Source organism: Plecotus auritus (genome assembly GCF_963455305.1).
Source record: "Plecotus auritus genome assembly, chromosome: 4".
NCBI lineage: Eukaryota > Metazoa > Chordata > Mammalia > Chiroptera > Vespertilionidae > Plecotus > Plecotus auritus.
The window spans coordinates 16,048,078-16,075,525 of record NC_137775.1 but is presented as its reverse complement, the minus strand read 5'-3'; the positions used below and the strand labels follow the sequence as shown (position 1 = coordinate 16,075,525).

Genomic DNA, 27,448 nt, shown 5'->3' with positions numbered 1-27,448 from the left:
GAAATTGGGTTGAAACCAGATCTCCAACATCCCCCGAGGGGTCCTGGATTGCAAGAGGGTGGTTCTTGGGTGACGCACCCTGGAATCAGGCTCCCGCCTCTCTGGTTCTGGGGTGCTTCACCCAAGAACTGCTGTTGCCAAGTCACTGCAGCTCGGCAGCTCCTGCACTGAGTGTCTGCCCCTTGGTGGTCATTGTGCGTCATAGCTACTGGTTGGAGGGTCAGAGAGTCACTTAGTCTTTTATATATATGGATACTTCATCTATTCTAAGCCATTCTCAATTTTACACATAAAATGTGCCAGCTTGCCTTTGTTTTTGCTATTATCATAACAGAGCTTACCCTTTCCTTTTCCTCTGTAAATATTCGATGTTTTCAGGGTCCAAAACAAATTCTCCTTCTTCTAAGACTTTTGTCTGACCCTCCCAATTACATATACTTTCTCTTTCATTTATAATCTCCCATCAAAGTTGATCTATAACTCCCTACCGTCACTCATGGCTTGCCACCTTGTACATCATATTACTTGTATTCATTTTCTTTCTATTCTGATTGACTTTAAGGCTTTTGACTAAAGGGACCATGTTTAATTCACTTTTATCCCTTCAGGGACTAAAACATTTCCTCACTTCACACATCACTCAACAAACATTTATTCTGTGAATGAAGCAATAATGTAGGACTCAAGATAAATATAATAGCCAGAAGAATTATGAGTAGGCACTTATTAGTAATTTTTCATATCCAGGCAAAGAAAATTCCTTTTTATTATTGGGAGTTATTATCCAGTGAGCATATTAGGGCTGGAAATTATAATCAATTGTTGGCAATTTCATCTCTGATGTATTTGATCACTAGCTGCTATTTAGGTTGCACTAGCAGATCTCAGTAGATCTCATTCAGTGAGCTTAAGCTTCTTGATGAATTCCCACACAGGTTATCTTCTGAAAGATACAGCTCCATTGAGAACTAGCCAGATTAGATTTATTGTTTCCCATAGCCAGAACAAGAGGAAGTAGAGTAACATGCAAAAATTCATGTGAGAATTAGTCTCAAGTTCCAGGGCTTCCGAACTGGAGGAAACATGCTGAAAAACAATGCAAAATATCTGGTTTTGTAATTGGACACATATGTCAGTTGGGTAAGTTTCACAGAGTAGATGGGTATACTTCATTACCAACATTATTAGACTACCAGACAGTTAAAATTTCCCTTCAATTTCAATTGGTATTTCATTTCCTTCTGGCATCACTTATGAAACATAATAGACCATACCTGGTAGATTACTAAAGTTGAGTGAGTGATGAATTGAACAGATTGCAAACACATCATTACTTTTGAATGACAGCTGCTGCAGGCCTCGATGTTCTTAATAAAAGGCTTGTTCAGATTATTGGGCAGATGGTTTTTAGGGAAGTGTAGTCACCAAGTAAGCCTTTATGATATTTTTAAGCTGTTTTGGCAGAGTGCTGAGAAGGCATAATGAAGTTTAATAGCATGAGTATTAAAGGCTGGTACTTATAGCTCTTCAGAGTCAGAATGTGATCTTTCAATTGCAAGCATTATATTTTTTTAGGTTGCTCGAGTGTTTTAGTTGTGTAAGTCTGCTGGCTCCAAAAGATGATTTTTTAATGACATCACTTTAAGTTAATTTAACTATGGTTTCCTGTTCTTAGATGCAAATATAGCGAACTTTGTAAAGGTCTAGTTCGAGAGATCATAAATTGTTATTTTTTACATTTCAACTTTATGAAATATTTTTTTATCTCAATAAGTGTTATACTCTACCTGACCCTGAACTGCATATTATTTTTTCTTTCATTTTAGTACAATTGCTATTTAGTACAATAAATTATTGATTCCTATTAATAGCAAGAAAGTGAACAAATTTAAAATAACAGACATTTTACAGATGTGCAATTGTAGTTAGCTTTCCACACCTATCTCTTGCCAGCATCTACTTGGAGAATTGGGCTTTTGGAAATAACCTTGCCCTAATCTGCCACATTTATCCTCTGTGTGATTTAACATTACTCCCAAGCTTTATTTCTATTATTTTCCTGAATAACTATGGGCTCATCATGATCTGCTTGTGTTTTCCATGTTGGCAGCATTCTGGGCTCAAAAGATACTCAGTGAAGATTACATGACCTCTTGGGCAGGCAGAAATCCTGCTCCACTATACTGGGGCCACACACATTGAAAAGTCATGATGGCCATTGAACTATCCCCTTCAGACTTTCAGCTGCTGTGCTATAAAAATAAATGTCTTTAAACAGAAGTAGACACTATATATATTGTTAATATATAGTTAGGTATACGACAAAGATGATATTTATCATGTTCTTATATAAAATTATTTAATATGATATTTTTCTATATGTTTAAAGTACTCAATTGATTAGAATAATTATTCATGAAGGAAATGAATGTGAAAGTGCCTGGCAAGCACTTGTGTTTTAGATAACACATTTAGCCTTATCCATTAAAGTTTCTGATGAGAAATTTAATAGCAAGAAAAATATTGATAAAAATATTGATTTCTTTGTGGGAAAGGTGGTGAATATTAATAAAGTCTAGCCTAAAATGTGTTTACTTTTAGACACAATAGTGTTTAGAAATATTTACTGAAAAAATAAATGTTTTGGGGAGAAAAAAATGGCGGCGGAATAGACAGATGTGTCCCGAGCCTTGTCCCGGAGCAGATAGAAAGATCAGCTGAGGGTCGTATGGGGAGTGTCTGTTGAAGAGAGAGAACTACATAACCAGACACCCGGAGAAGACAGACCACGGGGAGACAAAGAAACAGCCCGCATATAAAAGAAAAGCAGGCATCACCAGAAAAGGAAGTAAATGAAGTGGAGGCAAGCAACCTATCAGAGAAAGAATTCAGAGAAATGGTCATAAGGTGGCTGAAAAGAATGGAAGACAAATTCGACAATATGAGTAAGAACCAAGAGGAAATGAAGAACCAAGAAGAAATGAAAAATGACATCGCTGCTGTAAAGAACTTGATAGAAAGCATCAAGAGTAAACTAGAAGAAGCAGAGGACCGCATCAATGAGCTAGAAGACAAGGTAGTAAAAAATACCCAAGTAGAGCAGCTTCTAGAAAAAAAAAATTAAAAAGCAGGAGGAGAGCCTAAGGGAACTTTGGGAAAACACGAAACAAAACAACATCCGCATAATAGGGGTTCCAGAAGGAGAGGAAACTGAGCAAGGAATAGAAAACCTGTTTGAAGAAATAATAACCAAAACTTCCCTGATATAGGGAAGAAAAAACCCACACAAATCCAAGAAGCTCACAGAGTCCCAAGAAAAATGAACCCCAAAAGACCGACACAAAGGCACATTATAATTATATTGGCAAAAACCAACGACAAAGTAAGAATCTTAAAAGCAGCCAGAGAGAGACAGAAAGTTACCTACAAAGGAATCCCCATCAGATTAGCAACTGATTTCTCAACAGAAACTCATCAGGCCAGAAGGGAATGGAATGAAACATACAAACTCATGCAAAGGAAGGGTCTGAATCCAAGAATACTGTACCCAGCAAGGCTATCAATCAAAATTGAAGGTGAAATCAGGAGCTTCACAGACAAAAAAGGACTAAAGGATTTTATTACAACCAAACCAGCAATGCAAGAAATGCTAAAGGGTCTGCTGTAAAAAAAAAAAAAAAAAAAAAAAAAAAAAGAAAAAGAAAGAAAGAAAGAAAGAAAGAAAGAAAGAAAGAAAGAAAGAAAGAAATAGGGAGTGAAGAAAGAACACATGGGTAAAGAATAAAAATGGCAACAAATAAGTGCCTATCAATAATAACTTTAAATGTAAACAGATTAAATGCCCCAATCAAAAAACATAGGGTAACGGATTGGATAAGAAAACACAACCCATATATCTGCTGTCTACAAGAAGCCCACCTCAGAAAAAAAGACGCACACTGACTGAGGGTGAAGGGATGGAAAAAGGTCTTCCAGGCGAATGGAAATAAAAAGAGCTGGGGTAGCAATACTTATATCTGACAAATTAGATCTCAAAGTGAGGGACATAACAAGAGATAAGGAAGGCCACTTCATAATACTAAAGTGAGCAATCTAACAAGAAGAAATAACTCTGGTAAACATATATGCACCCAATACAGGAGCACCCAAATACATAAAAAGAACTCCTGGAAAATATCAAAGGAGAGATTGACAGCAATACAATCATAGTAGGAGACTTTGATACCCCACTATCACCATTGGACAAATCCTCTAAACAAAAAATCAGCAAAGAAACATCAATCCTAAATGACTTACTAGACCAGATGTAATTAATTGAAATATTCAGAACATTTAACCACAAAGCCACAGAATACACATTCTTCTCAAGTGCACATGGGTCATTTTCAAGATAGACCATATGTTGGGACATAGGCAAAGTCTCTTCAAATTCAAGAAGACAGAGATCATATCAAGCATCTTCTCAGACCACAGTGGCATAAATCTGGAAATCAACTACAATAAAAACAATCCAAAGAAATCAAACACAAGGAGACTAAACAGCATGCTATTAAACAATGACTGGGTTACCAGAGAGATCGAGGAAGAAATAAAAAACATCATGGCAACAAATGACAATGAAAACATAACAATCCAAAATCTATGGGACACAGTGAAAGCAGTCTTGAGAGGGAAGTTCATAGCTCTACAAGCATACTGCAAAAAACAAGAAACAATGGTAATAAATTACCTAATCCTACAACTCAAAGTGTTAGAAAAAGAGCAAGAAAAGCCCAGTGTAAGCAGAAGGAAGGAAATAATAAAGATCAGAGCGGAGTTAAACAATGTATACACCAGAAAAACAATACAAAAGATCAGCAAAAACAAGGGCTGTTTCTTTGAAAGGATAAACAAGATTGATGAACCTCTAGCCAGGCTCACCAAGAAGCAAAGAGAGAGGACCCAAATAAACAAAATCAGAAATAAAAGAGGTGAAATAACAACAGATCCCGCCGAAATACAAAGGATTGTTAAAAAATACTATGAACAACTCTATTCCAACAAACTGGACAACCTGGAGGAAATGGACATATTCCTAGAAAAATATAACCTTCCAAAACTCAATCAGGAAGAATCTAAACAGCTCAATATGCCAGTAACTATGGAAGAAACTGAAGCAGTCATCAAAAAGCTTCCGGCAAACAAAAGCCCGGGGCCAGATGGCTTCACAGGAGAGTTTTACCAAACACTCAAGGAAGAACTAAAACCTATCCTCCTCAGACTATTCCAAAAAATTCAAGAAGAAGGAAAACTTCCAAGCTCCTTCTATGAAGCCAGCATCACCCTAATACCAAAACCAGATAAAGACAACACAGTGAAAGAGAATTATAGGCGAATATCCCTCATGAATGTAGATGCCAAAATCCTCAACAAAATTCTAGCAAATCGGATCCAGCAGTACATCAGAAAGATCATACACCATGACCAAGTAGGATTTATCCCAGGAATGCAGGATGGTACAATATCCGCAAATCATTTAACGTGATAGATCACATAAACAAATTGAGAGATAAAAATCACATAGTCATATCAATTGATGCAGAAAAAGCATTTGACAAAATCCAACACCCTTTCTTGATAAAAACTCTCAACAAGGTGGGACTAGAAGGATCATGCCTCAACATAATAAAAGCTATATATGATAAACCCACAGCTAACATCATACTCAATGGGCAAAACTAAAACCATTTCCCCTAAGAACAGGAACAAGACAGGGATACCCACTCTCACCACTCCTGTTCGACATAGTCCTGGAAGTATTAGCCATTGCAATTAGACAAGAAGAAGAAATAAAGGCATCCAAATTGGAAAAGAAGAAGTAAAGCTGTCCTTATTTGCAGATGACATGATATTGTACATAAAAAACCCGAAAGACTCCATCACAAAACTAACAGACTTAATAAATGAATTCGGCATTGTAGCAGGATACAAAATTAACGCCAAGAAATTTATGGCATTTCTATACACCAACAGTGAACTTACAGAAAGAGAGACTAAAAAAGCAATCCCATTTACCATCACACCAAAAAAAATTAAGATACCTAGGAATAAACTTAACTAAGGATGTAAAAGACCTATACGTGGAAAACTACACGACACTGCAAAGAGGGATAGAGGAAGACGTAAACAGATGGAAGAACATACCATGTTCATGGATTGGTAGAATCAACATCATTAAAATGTCCATACTACCCAAAGCAATCTATAGATTCAATGCACTCCCATTAAAATACCAATGGCATATTTCACAGACCTAGAAAGAACTCTCCAAAAATTCATCTGGAATAAAAAAAGACCCAAATAGCTGCAGCAATCCTGAGAAAGAAGAACGAAGTAGGTGGGATCTCAATACCGGATATCAAGCTGTATTACAAAGCCACTGTTCTCAAAACTGCCTGGTACTGGCACAAGAACAGACATATAGATCAGTGGAATAGAATAGAGAACCCAGAAATCGACCCAAATCACTATGCTCAATTAATATTTGACAAAGGAGGCATGAACATAAAATGGAGTCAAGACAGTCTCTTCAATAAATGGTGTTTGGAAAAGTGGACAGATCCATGCAAAAAAATGAAACTAGACCACCAACTTACACCATACACAAAAATAAACTCAAAACAGATCAAGGACTTAAACATACAATGGGAAACCATAAAAATACTAGAGGGATCCACAGGCAGGGAAATCTCCGACATATGCCGAAGCAATTTCTTCACTGATCCTGATCCTAGGGCAATGGAAACTAAAGAGAAAATAAACAAATGGGACTACATCAAAATAAAAAGCTTTAGCACTGCAAAGGAGACCAATCTATAAAACAACAAGAAAGTCCACTGCATGGGAGAACATATTTGCCAATGATATCAACGATAAGGGTTTAATCTCTAACATTTACAGGGAACTCATGCAGCTTAACAAAAAGAAGATAAATAACCCAATCAAAAAATGGGCAACTGCTCTAAATAGACACTTTTCGAAAGAAGACAGAAGGAAGGCAAAGAGACATATGAAAACCTGCTCAAAGTCACTAATTATCCGAGAGATGCAAATCAAAACGACAATGCGGTACCATCTCACACCTGTCAGAATGGCAATCATCAACAAATCAACAAACAACAAGTGCTGGCGAGGATGTGGAGAAAAAGGAACCCTCGTGCACTGCTGGTGGGAATGCAGACTGGTGCAGCCACTGTGGAGTACAGTATGGAGTTTCCTCAAAAAACTAAAACTGGAACTCCCATTTGACCCAGTGATCCCACTTCTAGGAATATATCCCAAGAAACTAGAAACACGAATCAGGAAGGATATATGACCCCTATGTTCATAGCAGCACAATTCACCATAGCTAAGATTTGGAAACAGCCTAAGTGCCCATCAGCAGATGAGTGGATTAAAAAACTGTGGTACATCTACACAATGGAATATTACGCTACGGTAAAAAAAAAAAAAAAGGAGTTCTTACCATTGGCAACAACATGGATGGAGATGGAGAGCATTATGCTAAGTGAAATAAGCCAGGCAGAGAAAGATAAATAACACATGATCTCACTCATTTGTGAAATATAATGAACAACATAAACTGATGAACAAAAATAGATCCAGAGACAGAGAAACATCAATCAGAACATCAAACCTCAGGGAAGGTAGGGGAGGGTGGGTGTAAGGGGGAGAGATCAACCAAAGGACTTATATGCATGCATGTAAGCCTAATCAATGGACACAGACAACAGGATGGTGGGCGCATGAATGGGAGGTGGGGAGTAATGGGGGAATAAGGATACATATGTAATACCTTAATCAATAAAGAAATTTAAAAATAAAATGAAAGAAAAAAAATAAATAAAAAATAAATGTTTTGTTCCAAGGACCTATCATTTTGAAAAATAAGGCATGTTTGTTTTCTCCTTATGTGAAACATATCCTTATTACAGAAAAATTAGAAATTCAGAAAGAAGAAACATCGTTTTAATGAAGTGTATCCTTTATAGTCCCCCTACTGTTTAATATTTCAAACATTTAGAGATGTAAAACAGTGACATTAAAAAAATCATGGTGTAGCTCAGTGGTTGAGTATCATCCTATGAACCAAGAGGTCACAGTTTGATTCCCAATTGGGACATATGATTAGGTTGCAGGCTCAATCCCCAGTGAATGTGCAGGAGGCAGCCTATGAATGATTCTCATCATTGATATTTCTATCTCTCTATCCCTCTCCCTTCCTCTTTGAAATCAATAAAAATATATTAAAATATATATATACATATATGTATATATCGATATCTATCTATATACATATATATCTACACTAATAAAAGGAAAACATGCAAATTGACCATCTTTTCGCAATGCCCACCAGCCAATCAGGAGTGAGTATGCAAATCAATCCAACAAAGCTGACGGCGGCCCCGCCCCCCAGCCACTCCAGCTCTCTGGGCAGCACGCATGCAGGCGCTGAGCAGCTGGGCTGGGCGGGACACCTGCTATGAGGGAGAGGGTGGGGGCGGAGGGAGCTACAGGAGTGGCACTCCAGCTGGGGGGAAGACTGAAGGCTCCAGGCCGGGCCGGAGGCCTGGGTCCCAGATGCCAGAGGAAAACCGGTGCTGGCAGCCAGGGGAAGGAAGGCCTATTGCACAAATCTTAGTGCAACGGGCCCATCTCCCTCTCTCTCTCTCTCTCTCTCTCTCTCTCTCTCTCTCTCTCTCTCTATATATATATATATATATATATATATATACACACACATATAGAGAGAGAGGGAGATATATATATATATATATAGAGAGAGAGAGAGAGAGAGGGAGAGAGATTATAGAAGCAGAATTATTACATGAAAAGCATGCTCATTTTTATGGCTTTCAAGATTCTTTCCAAGTTGCTTTCCTAAAATGTGCTTTCAGCTTATAATTCTATGGAAGAAGGTTGATACTTTCATTACACTGCCACATTTTTTTAAAAATATATTTTATTGATTTTTTACAGAGAGAAAGGGAGAGAGATAGATAGTTAGAAACATCGATGAGAGAGAGACATCGATCAGCTGCCTCCTGCACACCCCCCACTGGGGATGTGCCCGCAACCAAGATACATGCCCTTGACCGGAATCGAACCTGGGACCCTTCAGTCCGCAGGCCGACGCTCTATCCACTGAGCCAAACCGGTTAGGGCAGTGCCACATTTTTTTATATAACAACTCAGTTGCCATCTAACAGTTTTTGTGAGCAGACTCCTGCTCATTGTCCCCTTCAAACATTTTAGGTCCATTACTTCTTTGTGGAAGTAAAATCATGCTATGAACCCATCTCACCATAAGGCACACAAATCCATCAACTTGCAAACTGTTAGTGGATGTCTACTGTTCTAGGTTCTAAGCCATACAATTGTCAACCAGAAAAGAATTTATTTACCTTTTGCAAGTAGCAATTTGTAGTTCATTGTTATGATTCTAATTTCACTAATATTGGAGAATTTCAAAATTCAGTTACAGAAGAGGTAAAAGAAAGAATACAGAGAATAAGAAATAAAATATTCTAAGCAAAAATCTGAGTTAAGATGACTCCATCCTAAATTAAATAAATTCAAAAGCCTCTTCATTTTAAAGTGATAGGAACAGGTAGTTTCATGGCCTATATTCTGGAAACAACGTATTTCTCAGATCTAAGCTGAATAACCAAAAGACTAAAAATAAAATAGATGTCTGCTGACCACTAAATACACTTTACTAAATAGCAGTTACTAAGCATAATGATGTGTTCATTAGTAACCCATGACCCAACATCCACCAGTTCTTTTCCATTACAATAGGAATAATTGAATGTTTATATTGAAAATCTATTGATTATTCAAAGAGAATACAACATATTTCACCTGGACTGCTTGAGATTGAACAAATGAAAAAAAATTGCAAACTAAAATCATGGACTCCAGCTAATTTTTATGGGAACAGACCATATATTGTTCAGATTGTCTTTCTAGAAATATATTATTAACTTCTTTTATAGATACAATGTAATCTCTATGCAAATTATATATGGATATTTTTTCTTATTTTTTCATATTTTATACTTCAAAAAGTTTCTCACTTCCTATCTCATTCTCAGACTCACCCTCTTAAAAAATTTCTCTTTAAGCCCTAAGTTCTAAAAATATATCATGTAATCAATCCATTTTGTTGAAAATGATTTCAAGGTGAATGAACATTTTGTTGTGAGCTAGCCAGTTGTTGATTGAACTTATCTGCTTTACCAATAATTTATCTTTGTGTTTTCAGATTCCAAGAAAACAAAAACATCTGCACAAGGTATTGGAAATATTTTCTGATTCTGTCTTATATTTGATGAACCCCCAAATAGCCTTACTTTTTAAAGGATTAACATAGAAAAAAACTATACATATGGGAAGGAGGAGAGAGGAAAAATATTGAGGTTGAAAAAGAGAAAGAAAAAAAAAAACAAGAGTCGAGTCTTTTCTGAGAATACTGCTCTGAGAAATATTTGGCAGTAATAAAAAAATAAAACTGTATATGTTTACCTTTCACAGTAATTGTTTTCAAAGATATATTTGCTTGACAAAAAAAAATTGAACAATGCTTAGTACCAAGTATTTATTTCACTGGAAAGTATAAATTCAATTAATCTTTGATACACCAGCATTAAATAGGAAACTAAATAGTTTTTTTGTGTTGAACAGAATCATAACTCATAGCAAGTATACCAGTTTCTTCTGTATTTATCCATGTGTTTTTTTGTTCACATGTATTTATGAAGACTGCAAGGTATAAATTATTTAAAGTGGCTAGACATTTGGTCCTAGGTTAATTCATTGTCAAAGAGTATATTACAATCAAATTAAGGAAAAACCTATGATAAGCAGCAATACCAGACAGCACTCACTGAAATTTCAGGGAAGAGGATGAGGGAGGGGTTGATAACATTATAGTCTAGTCATTGTGTCGGAGAAGTAAACTTTATCTTTAAAGTTTTGAAGAGCAATGGTTTTCTTTCAACAGAACAACCCAAGGGAAAAAGTAAGGAAATGCATGAAAATATGTGTGTGTTTTCTTCTCTGAACTACTATAACTACCTGCTGGCACATGTAGACTTGCCGTTTTCAGTCTCCCTTTTCTACATTTTATGCATGTGAATTATTTATTGTTTTTTATCAAGATGAAAAAATACACAACCTGGGATTGGGGAGGGACAGTGTGAACTGCAAGGCATGTTATATTCTTCGAGTCCCTTTTTAAACTCATGTAATCATCTAATAATATTATCCATAGCCCCCTAATCTAAAATACAACTGCATCCATTAACCAAAACTGTGGGTGTAATTTAGTCCCTATAATCTGGTTAGTTCTGTCCTTAGCAAAGAATGAATAGAAATTCTTTTACAGACCAGTTTTATAACTTCTCTTCTATTTATTTCTTCTTGTAATCCAAAATACCTTGGCATGTTCCCATGATTTATAACATTTTGTCCATAACATGAATTTTCCTCCTACAAGTGCTACTCTGGGCTCTGTGGAATACCATTGCTTGGGATCCATATCTTAGGCAGCACATGTAGTTGCTTTGACACACAGTACTAAAGCTATTTGCTAACAATCTAGTAAAGCCTTGAGGTCATGTCCTTTGCAAACATATACTCTCCTCTAAAGAAAATAGGACATAATTAAGAAATAGAAATAAAGAACCTTACCTTAACCATATTCAATTAGCATTAGAAATCATCACATTTCCAGGTATATAGAGGTTTTAAAGATCCCAATAAAATTAAAAGCATGTTTTAAAAAGTACACCAAATTTAAAAAATATGTATGCATGACTTGGTTCTGCAAAAGGTCAGGACGCTGAGGAAGTCTCTGTCATAAAAATGCTCTCAAATATCCTGTGGAGAGAATCATGGAATTATACTACAGCTCAGCCAGGGGGAGCAATCTCTCTATAAAGAAGGTTGTGATTTATGTGTGTGCAAAGTGGCTGAGGAGCGCTGGCACAGGAATACCGAAACCACTCTATAAACCATTTCACCAACAGGAAATAAGACATAACTGGGGATTTAAAAAATAGTATTAAATTATGCGTATATATTTTTATATGTAGGGTTATATATACATATATATATTCTTAAAGTCCTCACTTCATCGCAGTCTTTATGATTTAAAACTTCCTGCAGATTTGCTGAGGATCATTTCGGGCATTGATGTAAATAAATAGAGAAGCCTTCTTAGAAGTTCACATACATCTCAACTGCTTTCCTCTTTGGAAAGATCTATGGATTTTGAACTGGGCAGTAATAAGGAAAAGAAAAAGACTTGTCCTCTAAACAACTATTAATTCTTTTCAAATTAACATATTCTGGTTTATCATCAAAACATGTGTTTATTATTGCTATTGTTGCATTTTTAAATTTGTTTGATTTAGGGTGTTGTTTTTTTGTCTTTAAGATTACTTCAATTATACATCTCCAATCCTATATTCTTATTTTACTTTTCTAGTTAACACAGCTTAAGAGGCTATATTTTGTCTTAGTTTAAAATAAATCATGTTATGGTAGGGGACACGGGGTGAAGAGCACATGAGACCCTCCTGTACATATTTTTGTAAATTCCTGTGACTTACAATTTTTTCAAAAAACAAAAGAAAGAAAAGAACTCAAAAATATTTTCATGCTGTTCTGGGACAGAACTCTGTGAAGGGAAGTAGAAGGAAATACTTGTTCTGAATATACAATATTAGTCTTTTTACAGCAGTCATTACTTGCCATAGTCCTGCATTAGCACATACATATTTCTATGTGTTAAAACAATTAAGTTTGGATGCACAAAATTGGAATAATAATAATGATAATAATATGTTTCAGAACAGGAAAAGAAAGAAAAACATACAGAACCAGGTAACTGTTTTCAATTGCCTCTATCTTTTTAATTTCAAGATATTATTTAATTTGCACTTAAATACTGAATTGTGATCTAATAACATGAAATGCTGACTTTTTTTTTTGTCTTGTTTGATACAGCAAAGCCACCAAAGAAGGAACATTCAGGTGAGTCAGGCCAGTGTTGCTGGGTTCTTTCTACCAGATGCCCAGTGTTCATTAATGCTGCAGCTCAGACGGGCAGTGAGGGCCATGACAGGAAAGGGCAGGAAATTCTTCTATCTCACTCCCGCCATCCCAACTTCTTCACATGGAGTTAACACTACCAAAGGTTTAGACAATGAAAGACAAATATTACATGACACTCCTGCTACTCAATGTATCTGTGAACCAGCAGCATCAGAACCATCTGAAACCTTGCAAGCAAAGCAGAATCTCTGGTCCCACTCCAGGCTATGGAATTAGAATCTGTGACCTCCTAAGATCCCCAGTGTCTGAGAAGCACTGTTTTACAGTATAGTGTAAAAAAAATTAAAAACAAAATAAGATCAAATGCCGTCTGTAATTGTGTCTGCTATTGCTTTGCTTTTAAAATATGAAATATTGAGCTACTGGTGTAGCTCAGTGGTTGAACATCGACCTATGAACCAGGAGGTCTCAGTTCGAAAGCCAGGGCACATGCCCGGGTTGCAGGCTCAATCCCCAGTGTAGGGCATGCAGGAGGCAGCCAACCAATGACTCTCTCTCATCGTTGATGTTTCTATATCTCTCTCCCTCTCCCTTCCTTTCTGAAATAAATAAAAATATTTTTAAAAATATATGAAATATTTCATTTAAACAATTATTCTCTCCCTATTCTAAATGTCACTTAATGGCATTGCTTAAGTACTCTGGCATTTCAATGAGAGTAGAGTAAATTTTTCCCTCAATGTATTTATAGTCTAATAGTGAAAAATTGAATTGGGAATCAGACAACCAGAAAAAATAAATATAAAAACAAACAAAAACTAAAAATGCAATTAGTATAAATATCAAATGGTTTTCTAAAAAGTCTAGCATTAAACTTGCCCTACTAGTGATTTTAGATTAAAATAAATGCAAATTTCTGAAAAATTTTATTGACCTCATTTTAAAACATAACCTGTTGATTTTGCCTGGCAAACTTCTACTCAATGAACTTCACTGATTTTTCTTGTGTGTCTACTAGTCACTCCTGCTATTTTATTGCATTTCAATTAAAATAGCATTTACTTAATATTATATAAATAACCATGCAAATATAGCTTGACTATATTCTTACCTGTTCCATAGACCACAAACTGCCACATGTTTGAAATCATATTTCTTAATCTTCTTCATCTTCATAATATTCCTCAGACAACCCAAATCCATTTATGTGTCTCTCCAACTAGTTCTCATAGTATCATTTTCTTTCTTTTATAAAAACACTTAATATACTGATATAATCATGTTACCTTTTCATTTTTCACTTTAAATAACCATAATTTAGAGGTTAAGGATTGCCTTTTATATCTCAATTCCCAGAGTACTCATTCTGAAGTCAGCATATAGTGGACATTTGATAATGGTTGATGGAATGGAAAGAGAAATATCAACTAGGATAAGTACATTTATTTAAAGCATTTAAATATGAGTGACTATCAAATAATTTACCATATGAAATAATCACACATTTAACCACTTCATATTAACATTGGTATTACTTATCCTTTTAAAAGGAATATTTTTGTTTATCACAGAAAACAGACTATTTGTTCAGGGGTAACATTTCCACAAGTGGGCCATAACGCATATTCTCACTTATTCACCCATAGGCAGAAAGCTAAAATAAAGCCCCATCACAGAAGCATATAGAAGCAACAGAATGACTATGAGTGTAATCAGTTTCAAGAGTTGTTTTTTTTAATTTTTTTTAATTTTTTTAATTTTTTAAAATTGTTTGAAGTATTACAAATAGTAGTACATATGTCTCCTTTTTTTCCCCCATTGACCTTCCCCCAGCCTCCCCTTCCCCCCAGTACATGCTTTTACCTGCCCCCCAACCCCCAGTGTTTTTTATCCATTGGTTATGCTTATATGCATGCGTACAAGTCCTTTGGTTGATCTCCTACAGCCCCTCACCCCCCAACCGCAACCTCCTCTGCCTTCCCGCTGTAGTTTGACAGTCTGTTCAATGCTTCTTTGCCTCAAGAGTTTTAATAGCTAAACATTATTGTCTCGTACTGAACCTGACAAAATATAATAATTTAAATTCTTTAAAATCATTATCTGCTCAGTTTAGGCATTCATGATAATGTAGAAGCTTAACAATAATTAGCTTTATTTTAAAATTTTAAATCATTGGATAATTTATCAATTCACTTCATTTTTTATACCATTTTATAGACTTCAAGAAAAATGAACTGGCTTGTATATGAAAACAATAAGATTCTTAGATATTTTAGAATGGAAAACAGAATGAATAAATTATGAATGAGCATTCTATGTTGGGAGAAGGGATACGAACATGAAAAAAGATTTATGGTCTGTGGCCTATATTTAAATAAAGTAGATCAAAGAAATGGCACAGTGTTGCATTTTCTCCTCCTCAACCCTATTTTTATTAGCTTCCATTTAAAAAATGAAAATAACCTTAAAAATATGTTAGAGACAAGTAGATGTGTAATTAATTTAGACATTATTTCTTGTCTTTATCAGCTCCAAGTGAAAAAGAAGTAAAAGCAAGTATGTTGAATAAAATATTAAAAAATAAGCTTATTTTAGCAGCTTACTCATTTAAGTTTTCTGTTATAGACAATGCTAATACTGATTTTTAAAGCTGGCTTACCAAATATTTCTTGCTATGTTCATTTAATTTGTTGAAATAGCATGCATAAATAGTTAACCTTATATTTTCTGTGAATTCATTCTTATTAAAATTTCTCTATAGATTTTCATTTGTACATGTTAATTTGTCCAGATCATAATCCCTTTTTAAGTTTTTTGTATTTTTGTTTCCCCTTCTGCAGAGTGTTAATTGATCTCTTCAGCCTCTTAAACACATCAGACTTAATATTTCTAATGATTAATCAGTTGATCAAACCAGTAAGCAACGTAATTTGTCTACCAGTGAAGTCATTTTGTCTTTAATAAAATGAAGCCCCCCAAATTTTATTAATTACTACTGTTGTAATGTCATAGTTTTCCTTTTAACGTCTGTATCCTCACATTGTAACATTGATGGATAACTATAATATACTAAAGCATCTGCTTCAATAGTAGCAAATACTCTTAGGGACAAATGCTAATTATTTTTTCAGTATTTCTTAATTCAATACAGTACCTAACAGACTGTCATTAATAAAAATTATTTTGGAATTATTGCATGTATTTAATTTTAGAAAAAATATACTTTTAGATTCTCTAAGCTTTTTGTATAGGGATTAATGGTTAAACCTGGATTGTATGCATAATGTGTTTATATATTTTTCTTTTCAGTAAGAGCTCCTTCAGTATTAAAAATATTACTGATACGTAAAACAAATTCATTTTTTTATTTAGTGCTGTGTTTTTGAGCTAGTATATAATTTATGAATCTATCAGAGAAAATTTGAAAATATAATGTTGAGTAACTTATTAAAAACTAGTGGCCTGGTGCACGAAATTCATACACTGGAGGGATGTGTCCCTCAACCCAGCCTGCACCATCTCCAATCTAGGACCCCTCGAGGGATGCCTGACTGCTGGTGGGATCAGGCCTAAATGGGCAGTTGGACATCCCTCTCACAATCCAGGACTGCTAGGTCCCAACCGCTCCCTGCCTGCCTGCCTGATTGCCCCTAACCGCTTCTGCCTGCCAGTCTGATCACCCCCTAACCACTCCCCTGCCAGCCTGATCAATGCCTAATTGCTCCCCTGCGGGCCTGATTGCCCCTAACTGCCCTCCCCTGCTGGCCTGGTCACCCCCAACTGCCCTCCCCTACAGGCCTGGTCCCCCTAACTGCCCTCCCCTGCTGGCCCGGTCACCCCCAACTGTCCTCCCCTGCAGGCCTGGTCCCCCCCAACTCCCTTCCCCTGCAGGCCTGGTCTCCCCCAACTGTCTTCCCCTGCAGGCCTGGTCACCCCCAATTGCCCTCCTCTGCCAGCCCAGTCACTGCTAACTGCCCTGCCCTGCAGGCCTGATTGCCCCCAACTGCCCTCCCTTGCAGGCCTGGTCCCTCCCATCTCCCCTCCCCTGCAGGCCTTGTCCCACCTAACTGCCCTCCCCTTCAGGTCTGGTACACCCAACTGTCCTCCCCTGCAGGCCTGGGTCCCCCCAACTGCCCTCCTCTGCCAGTCTGGTCACCCCTAACTGCCCTCTCCTGCAGGCCTGATTGCCCCCATCTGCCCTCCCTTGCACACCTGGTCCCTCCCAACTCCCCTCCCCTGAAGGCCTGGTCCCACCTAACTGCCCTCCTCTACAGCCTGGTCCCCCCCAACTGCCCTCCCCTGCAGGCCTGATTGCCCCCAACTGCCCTCCCTTGCAGGCCTGGTCCCTTCCAACTCCCCTCCCCTGCAGGCCTGGTCCCACCTAACTGCCCTCCTCTGTAGGCCTGGTCCCCCCCAACTCCCCTCCTCTGCCAGCCTGGTCACCCCTAACTGCCCTCCCCTGCAGGCCTGATTGCCCCCAACTGCCCTCCCCTGCAGGCCTGGTCCCTCCCAACTCCCCTCCCCTGCTGGCCTGATCACCCACAACTGCCCTTCCCTGCTGGCTATCTTGTGGTGGCCATCTTATGGCCACATGGGGGCAACCATCTTTGACCTCATGGGGGCAGCCATCTTTGACCGCATGGGGGCAGCCATCTTGTGTTGGAGTGATGATCAATTTGCATATTACCCTTTTATTAGATAGGATGTCTTTTAAAAATTACACATGGAAGTGTTCATATAGTCATAGTGGACTTTAAAAGAGCAGGTTTACATGAATTTTAAATTCCATTTATATTCCATGAAGAACTTTTGTTAATATAAATCTGATTGGAACTTTATATTATGAAGTCTTTAGGATGCTAATACTTGGTCTGTAGAAATGCATTACCAGAAATATATATAAAACAAAACAAATAACTTTGCAATATTAGTAGAAAACTTTAGATTGATAATTACTCTGAAATGAACATTTTCTTCATAAAAAACATAACGTAGATAAAAATATTCATTTGCAATAAAAACCCTTTTAAGTTCTGCTATCTATGAAATACACTATCAGCCAAAACCGGTTTGGCTCAGTGGATAGAGCGTCGGCCTGCGGACTCAAGGGTCCCAGGTTCGATTCCGGTCAAGGGCATGTACCTTGGTTGCGGGCACATCCCCAGGAGGAGGTGTGCAAGAGGCAACTGATCGATGTTTCTCTCTCATCGATGTTTCTAACTCTCTATCCCTCTCCCTTCCTCTCTTCCTCTCTGTAAAAAAATCAATAAAATATATTTAAAAAAAAAAAAGAAATACACTATCAAATCAAATTTTGAAGAGATCAGCATCGTTTCCACAAAATTAGGTTGCCAAATCATCTTCAACACAATATAAAAGTTGCAAAAGAATTCATATTCAATTCCTTATATTGTTGAGAGATTTGGACTTTACATGGGTATTATCTCTCAAGATAAAAAATAATTGGGAATAATTCATAATTGTTTAAATTTTCTACTAACAATGTAACCAGCCATTTCCCCTCTGGGAAAAACATTTATTTTGCCTTAAAACCATACAATGGAATTTTTATTTTTACATGCTGCTATACACAATAGGTTGTGTGTAAAGTTAATGCCTAAGATAAAAACTGCACATCATTACAAATACTTTTAAAATTCCTTAAATCACCCATATATTATGGTGTTCATAGTTTTGCGTATATAACTTTAACATTCCGGATATTAATTTTGTCATCTTAAATTATGAGAGCAATCGAGAAATTGCGATACATAGTTTAGTGAACATGAAGTGTGTATGCTATGCATTTCCATGGTATTGGATTTTAAAAGAGAGGTAAGATTGACTGGGTTAGAGCAAGTATGGGAAAGAGTAAGAGGTAATATATTATTAGCACTCACTTAAACGGAATAACTAGAATGGTGATCGAGTTTGTGGTGTGAAATTGTTTAGGCCCTGAGGAAGCCAAAATCAGTGTAGGGAAAATACTGAAGAACACAGGCAAGCTTGAGATTTCTATCTTACTTTCCTATGGATGACAGAAAACTTCAACTTCAGTTAGCTTTGATTTGAGGTCCAACATTTTGTACTGGGACCAGCACTTCAGATTATGTCTTAAAGGCAGCTCTCTATCTTCCACACTAGATATTCCGAGAAGCTCCAAGAAAGTATTTTGGCCTTTTCGATTCTATTTGTTTTCTCTCTCTCAAAGCAATCAATATTCAAATAAAATTTGTATCATATTATGGCTAATCTCTTAGAATACAAAGCTAATTGATTGATGTCAAATACTTCTTGATATACCATAATTAAAGGCCAAACAAAGAAGGCCTTTCAAGCCCTCTTTCCTATAACTTATATCATTTTAGATTTAATTATAAACTAATAAATCAGTATTCCAGTGTATTTTGTGGAATAAGCTACCTGCTTTTATGGTCACTACTTATAAAAGCTAAAATTTTGATATTGCATTGTGAGATCCTGGAAGAGAGTGTCTGTATGGATACTTAAAGTTCACTAGTTTATAAAAATACACGTGCTTCATAGTTTGACTTTCTCTGCTTCTTGCTTTGCTCTAGGTGCCACATACATTTTATCTTTTGGACAGTTTAGTCTTGTCTGATTTACAATACTATAGATATCCACCTGGCATCTCTGATGTGTATTTCTCATTCCTTAATATCTGAATTTTGCAGAAACTGATCGAGCCAAGGAAGAGGCTGGTGCTGCCTCCACTAAAAAAGGTGAATGCAACTTAAAGAAAAAGGTGTCATGACTAACACTTATTTCTGCGCAGGTTTCTAACTTAATGTTTCATTTAGTGCTTATTAAAGAGCTCTATTTATTGATTTCACTATTTCTTGATGTGGAAACAAACTCACTTTGCACAAGATTTATAGTGTCTATATTAACAAGGTTTTGTCTTCAGTGTTCTCATGCCAATAGTTTCATTCCTTGGGGCCATAAACTAAAACTAGTAATTGCAGCTCAATTTCAAGTTAGTTTCTGAAAAATTGAAGAAATGTAGCCGTTCAAGTTCAGTGGGATCCCAAGCACCTGGAGAGAGCATTCAACTACAAAATACTGCCTGAGGTGGTTAGAGCTCAAACAAATGAAACTTTGACTAGGAGAACTTACATGAACAATGGACATTTTGGGGAAGAATAATATCAGATTTTAAAATGTGTTCCTTGGAATGCTCACTTGGATACACTTTATGTTTCCAAGAAACATATTGGAAAGTTTGGAATTTAAGTTTTCAGATATTTCTCTTGTCAACTTCTCATTTCCCATTAGGTTGAGGTCTCTGTCCCTACTGTGTCATTAATGCTCTTACTAATGCTGATGCCATTATCATTACTAAACCAATAAAACCATTCTAGCCCTCACATTACTAGATTTTTCAGTTGCACTTACCATTTTGTTTCTTCTCTCCCTTTTGGGTTATCATGACAACACAGTCTCTGAGTTCCCCTAATAGTCCCTGATATTTCTTTCTGACTTCTTTCTGTTTTGCCCTTTTTTACACCTTAATCATTGATGTTCCCAGATTCCATTATTAATCCTCTGAATTTCTCATTCTACAACCTCTCTTTGTGAAATATGTCCCCTCTCAAGGTTGAACGAAACTCTGTTCCCAATTCTATATTGTCATTTCAGGACTTCATGAAAATGCTTTTCCCAGAAAATTTCAGCCTTGTATGTCCAAATGCCCAATAAACAGTTTTAAATCCAACCTTTTAAAATATATTTTATTGATTTTAGAGAGGGAGAGACAGAAACATCAATGATGAGAGAGAATCATTGATCAGCCACCTTCCTCATGCCCTTTCCCCTCCTTGCCCCCACTGGGGACTGAGCCCCTAACCAGGGCATGTGCCTGATCAGGAATCAAACCATGACCTCCTGGTTCATAGGTCGATGCTCAACCACTGAGCCGCACCAACCGGGCAAATTCAACCTTTCTTAACCTAAACACTTCATTTTATTTTATTTTATTTTTTAAAATATATTTTATTGATTTTTTACAGAGAGGAAGGGAGAGGGATAGAGAGTTAGAAACATCGATCAGCTGCCTCCTGCACACCTCCTACTGAGGACGTGCCCGCAACCAAGGTACATGCCCTTGATCGGAATCGAACCTGGGACCCTTCCGTCTGCAGGCCGACGCTCTATCCATTGAGCCAAACCGGTTTCGGCACCTCATTTTATTTTATTTTTCCATCACCATTAATCCCCTGTATGCCCTGTTCCACTTCCACCAAATCCCCTCCCCATCCCTTAATCTGCTATCCATGTCCATGAGCTCTCTCTCTTTTCTTTTCTTTTTTCTTTTCTTTCCTTTCCTTTCCTTTCCTTTCCTTTCCTTTCCTTTCCTTTCCTTTCCTTTCCTTTTCTTTTCTTTTCTTTTCTTTTCTTTTCTTTTCTTTTCTTTTCTTTTCTTTTCTTTTCTTTTTTCTCTCCTCTCCTCTCCTCTCCTCTCCTCTCCTCTCCTCTCCTCTCCTCTCCTCTCCTCTCCTCTCCTTTCCTTTTTTTTGCTCAATCCCTTCACTGTCTGCCTTCTCTCTATGAATCTATCTCTATTTTGCTTGGTAGTTCAGTTAGTTCATTCAATTCCACATATGAGTGAAAACATATGGTACTTGTCTTTGTCTGACTGGCTTATTTCACTTAGCATAATGCTCTCCAGTAAATGAGTGGATAAACTAGTTTTCTCTTCTCAATTTGCAACTCATTATCCCTGGTGAAACCACAATCTATTCTCCACCTTACTAGAAATCTGGGGGTGACGGATTTTTCTTTTTCTTTCCTTCACTTAATATTCAAAGGATCTTCAAGTTCAGCTGATTTTATTCCCTAAATATTTCTTGAATGTATTTCCTTTTATTCATAACCATGCCTTTAATCTGCATTCAAATCTTCATTGTCTTATGTTTATCCATTATAACAATTTCACCACTTTCCTCATCTCCTTATGTTTATTTCAGTAATATTCATCTTACCAGAACTCGCAGTACAGTGAAAGTAAATTAACAAAGTCTTAAAACAGAATAAATTACTCTTAATTTAAAACTCTCTCCCTAGCTGGTTTGGCTCAGTAGATAGACAGTTGGTGTACAAACTGAAGGGTTCCAGGTTCGATTCCAGTCAAGGGCACATGCCTGGGTTGCGGGCTTGATCCCCAGTAGGGAGCGTGCAGGAAGCAGCCAATCAATGATTCTCTCTCTTCATTGATGCTACTATCTCTCTCTCCCTTTCTCTCCTAAATCAATAAAAATATTTTTAAAAGAGAGAGAAAAGAACAAACAAACAACAAAAATTCTCTTGTCCACAGTTGTCTATAAAATTAAGTCCAAGCTTGTTAAAATGATGTAAGAGTCTCCCAAGATCTGGTTCTTATATCAGTTTCAAACTTCCTCTTATGGAGCAGGATTTGCTTCAGTGGGGCTTTGGTGCTCACTGAGTCTTCCCCTTGTGTGCATCACTTACAGATGTGAAGAGTTGTAATCTGGTATGGTCTGACACTAACCACTGGGTACACTGGCTCTTGGGGCTCCAGGGAGGTGTAAAGTCAGCCACTTCCTGGGGCCACCCAGCAAGAGCTAAAGAGAGATCTGCAGATTCCTCCTCTTTGTATCAGGTTTGGAAGTGCCCAGGTGAGGTCCAGCTATGAACCAAGGCAGGCTGGTGCTGGTGCTGGTGCTGGTGCTGGTTTTGGGGCCTTTTATTGATAGGTTTGGGGATCCCTGGCCGAGTTGCAGTTTGTTTTACAGGATTTTAGCCTGAGCAAGGACAGACCATTCATATGCAAAAGCCGCTGTGCACAGCTTAGGTGGGGTTGTAAATTGGGTGGGGTGGGGTCTCAGGGAATCACCAGGATGGAACAAACAGAAATGGCTGCCAGTCAGCCCTGTGACCGGGAAGTCCCAGCATGGGAATAATGACCGCTGCACCTCTGTCTGGAAGAAAGCCACCCCCGAGTTTCTGCCCCGATGCCAGACAGTCCAATTTCTCCTCATATGTGTCTGGATTCCCCAGAGCCTCGCCCTGGTGCTGGAGCTCAGAGGAAGCAGGAGCTTGTAAGTTCAGTTCATGGTACTGGCCTTTAAGAGGAGTCTCTGGGTCTCCAGGAGCCTGTGTGTCACTGAGCCCCAATCTGCACTGGTTTTCACAGCCGTAGTTCTTACTCCCATAGTGACTTCTTTTCCCAGCTCTGGGACCCTGGGCTGGGGGTGTGGTGTGGGGCTGGGACCCCTTGCTCCTCCCAGGTGGCCTCTGCAGAGACGATCTCCCTCCTGATTAAAAAAGTAGCCTTGTGGGTGCCGGGCCAGGCCGTTCTGCACCTCCACACCTCCTACCAGTCTCAATGTGCTTTCTTCTTTACTTCTCTAGCTGTTGGACTTCCATTCAGCCAGCTTTCCGGTGGTTCTGGGTGATGGTTGTTCTGTATTTTAGTTGTAATTTTGATGTGGTTGTGGGAGTCAGGAGTACAGGCATTTGCCTATGCCACCATTTTGGTTCTCTCCAAGATTTTGGAAACGTTTTTTTCCGAAATGTTTTTGGAAACATTTTTTTTCAATAAATTTGAAAAATTTTAATTAAACTGATATTTTGAATCTATAATTATAATCCTTCTACAAAGAAAATTTTAGTCAGATGGCTTCAGTGGTAAATTCTTTCAAACATTTAAGGAAATATTAACAATCTGCACCAAACCTTCCAGATATAGAATATAAGAAACATTTACTCATTCAAACCTTAATATTAAAACCTAACAGGAGGTGTAAAAGAAACAAAATATAAAGATTAACTTCTCTTGTGACTATGAAGGCATAGACTTGAGCAGATCAAGTCTGATAATATATGTGCAAGATAAAATGCATGCAAATTGGTTTTATTTTAGGAATGCAATTTATTTATTATTTTTAAAAATATATTTTTATTGATTTCAGAGAGGAAGGTAGAGGGAGAAAGAGAAACATCAATGATGAGAATCACTGATTGGCTGCCTCCTGCATGCCCCACGCTGAGGATTGAGCCTGTAACCCAGGCATGTGCCCTGATTGGGAATTGAACCATGATCTACCGGTTCATAGGTTGATGCTCAACCATTGAGCCATGCTGGCCAAGCTTCGGGAATGCAATTAAAAAAAAAATAAATGTAATTAACCAGAATAATAAAATCACAGGAATAAATAAATGCATCATAGTAGATGCATTTGATATAATTCATCACTAGAGTAGAAAGAAGCTTCCTTAAATATCATACCCACTGGAGAAATGTGGAAAGGTTTTCTCCTAAGAATTAGAACAAGACAAAGGTGTATGCTATCACCACTATTACAAATTGTACTGGCTATTGCAGCAGTGCAATAGATGAGAAGAAGAAATAATAGGTACAAGAATAGAAAAGTAAGAATAAAACTCATTACTCAAAGATGAAATTATCTACTTGAAAAATTCAAAAGAATGTGCAGATGAACTATTATAACTAATGAATGATTTTAACAAGTTTTCTGTAAAAAGCAATTATCTATCTGGTTCTTCATATTAAATTTTTGAAAAGATCATGGCCACTTATACTGTAGACATCTTTTATTGTTCTGATTGTTTCTTCAGAATGCTGTTTAAAATGTTCTGTATATCCTGTATTTGATTAAGAAAGCTAAATCTTTCACTTACCTGGATTTCAGTTGTTTTGTCAAGAATATTTCAGAGGTTATACTATATACATCACAGTTCATTTCATTAGGAAGCAAATAGTATGTCCTATTATGAATAAACTAGAGGCCAAGTGCATGAAATTCATGCATGGGGGGTGGGGTCCCTCAGCCTGGCTTGCACCCTCTTGCAATCTGGGACCCCTCGGGGGATGTCCAACTGTCAGTTTAGGCCCTATCTGGTATCAGGCCTAAACCGGCAGTCGGACATCCCTTTCACAATCCGGGACCGCAGGCTTTAACTGCTTGCCTGCCTGCCTGCCTGATTGCCCCTATCCCCTCTGCCTGCCTGCCTGCCTGATCACCCCTAACTGCTTGCCTGCCTGCCTGATCAGCCCTAACCACCTCTGCCTTGGCCCCCGCCACCACAGCTTTGTCTGGAAGGACATCCGGAATGATGTCCGGAAGGTCATTCTCCTGTCTGGTCTAATTAGCATATTATGCTTTTATTATTATAGATGGTTCCAAGTTTCGTCAATGAGTTAGGCTGGTGACAAGCCCATTTCTTTATTTCAAAATTACATTTTCCCCCTTTGCAACTCTGTGTGCTGATACTTGGCTGTAATGACAATATTCAGTTCCCCACTCATCTTTCATCTAAAAGTTGGTAATATCCTCTGAAGATCTTTACTTGAACCAATTATTTCAGTGTGGTACACTGATTTTGTGTGAATCATTTTTACTATTTTGATGCATAAATAAGTAAGTAGCGAATACTCCACTGAGACCAACAATCTCAGAGAAAGCATAGTTCAGAGGAAACAGCACCCACATGGCAATCTTATTTCTCTTTTGGCTACTTGCGCCTTCAAGTTAAGGTTTAAATAAATTTCAAGGATGACTACACTGTCTTTTCAGTTGATGCAGCTATATTATGCTTGAATTTAAAGCAGCATCTAATTGAGATTTTTAAGATACTAAATAACTCCAGCAATAACCTGGAATGTAAGTCAATGGCTCATTGTCCTGTCAAGTGGAATTCTTTGTAGAGCATGTTTAGTGTTTATCAAAGCTGAGTTTAAAAGAATTAAGTAGAAAATAGTGTGGAAAAGCTAGCCAGAAAAAGCCAAGTGATTTTTCTCCTCTAATTCCACAAGATTAGATTTAATATAGGTTTCAATTGGATTATTGGGAAATAAGAAATATTGAAAAAGCTTTGAAAACTAGCATGTTTGGAAGAAATAGTTGGCACTGATTAGGTAAAAATGCTTTTTTTCTTTTAACAGAAGCAACATTTCTATCAGGAACTTTTACTTAAACTTTATCTCTGCTTTGCAGGTGTACCTGGAAAGAAGGAAGAGAAAACAACGAAAGCAGTGGAGCAAGGTAAAAAAAAATGAAGGAGGTTGACATTATCTTCTTTAGAAAGACAACAGCATGAGGAGGAAAGCCCTGGATTCAGACAGGCGGAAGACAATAAGCTTTAAATCTATTGCTCCCTATCACTGTCCTCCATGTTTTTCTGCGCCAGGGAGAATGTGAGGCAGCGATCTGGGTTTTGCTCTTTTGTGTAATTAAACTTGGAATATAAGTTCAGAACAGGAAAACTCTGCAGACTGCTTAATTACATCAGGAAAAACACTGAACATTGTTGGGAATAAGGAAATGATCCTCTGGGGCAACCGGTAGACATTTTTCAGTTTGATTTGTGGTTTTAACAACACCTGACCAAAACCAGTTCAAAGGATAAAGATGAAACAATTCCATTTATGCAAAAACTATTTCTGCTGCTTAAAGAACATGTAACAGTTAAAACACAGATAAAAAAAGCAGCAACAGAAGTAAGTTATTTGAGTTTCTATTATGACTTCAGCTATTGATTCTCCCAAGAGGTTTGAATTTTTAATTTTATCTGTCATAATGCTATAAATAATGCATTTAAATTTTTGTTTATGCAGCTATATAGTACATATGTCACTCCAGAATATGCTTGAGAAAAATGCTACAGCAGAGTTAAAACATTTAAAATGATGTTAGGTCTTCTGTTAGATATCAGAGTTCTACTAATTTTAATAGTTGCCCCCGACTCTTTCACATTTTATATGTTATAATATATTATTTATTATTTACTATAATTAATAAATAAAATCATAACTAGCAATAATTTTGTCAAGAGTAAAGTAAAAATAATTTTTCCTCTTAAATTTGAGATGCAGTTAAATTTCTAATATCAGAAATTTAGTATTTTATATATAAATATATTCTAATATCCTTCAATTCTTCACATTTTAGACAAATAAACTAAGGTTAAGGATTCAGTTAAGACAATTATTCAAGGATTTATTTCTTTGGTCTTTTTTAAATAAAAATCACATTAGGAAAATGTTTTCAAATTAATTTTGGCTTCTGGAAACTATCAGGAATGTCAGAGAATGTTTCTGTCAACTTCTTTTTGAAGTGAGTATTTTAGTCTTTGAAGTATAGAGTGGAGGAGTATGAGTACTAACTCCTAATTTCAACTTGTTCACTTAGACAAGGTTCTGAGCGTAAACTTCCTCTTTAAAAATGATGTTCATTATATCTGACCTGCTTACCTGGCAAGATGTAGAGCCCAAATAAGAAAACATACATTAAAGGATTTGAAAAATTATAAATTCCTAGATAAACATGCACTATTTGCTTAA

At 37.1% G+C, this 27,448-nt stretch overlaps 1 protein-coding gene across 3 annotated transcripts in view; it reads left to right on the top strand.

The window, feature by feature from the left end:
- TRDN (triadin) overlaps window positions 1-27,448 on the top strand; it is a 301,414-nt gene that overhangs the window by 197,234 nt on the left and 76,732 nt on the right. The window contains exons 15-21 of one of the 3 annotated variants that reach the window (XM_080663583.1): window positions 10,310-10,339; window positions 11,048-11,065; window positions 12,901-12,933; window positions 13,057-13,083; window positions 15,634-15,660; window positions 19,800-19,847; window positions 26,103-26,150. In XM_080663583.1, the coding sequence (XP_080519709.1) occupies window positions 10,310-10,339; window positions 11,048-11,065; window positions 12,901-12,933; window positions 13,057-13,083; window positions 15,634-15,660; window positions 19,800-19,847; window positions 26,103-26,150 (231 nt within the window). Of the gene's footprint in view, window positions 1-10,309; window positions 10,340-11,047; window positions 11,066-12,900; window positions 12,934-13,056; window positions 13,084-15,633; window positions 15,661-15,944; window positions 16,452-19,799; window positions 19,848-26,102; window positions 26,151-27,448 lie in introns of those variants that run through there. The other 2 variants (XM_080663584.1, XM_080663585.1) reach the window with 2 other exon arrangements.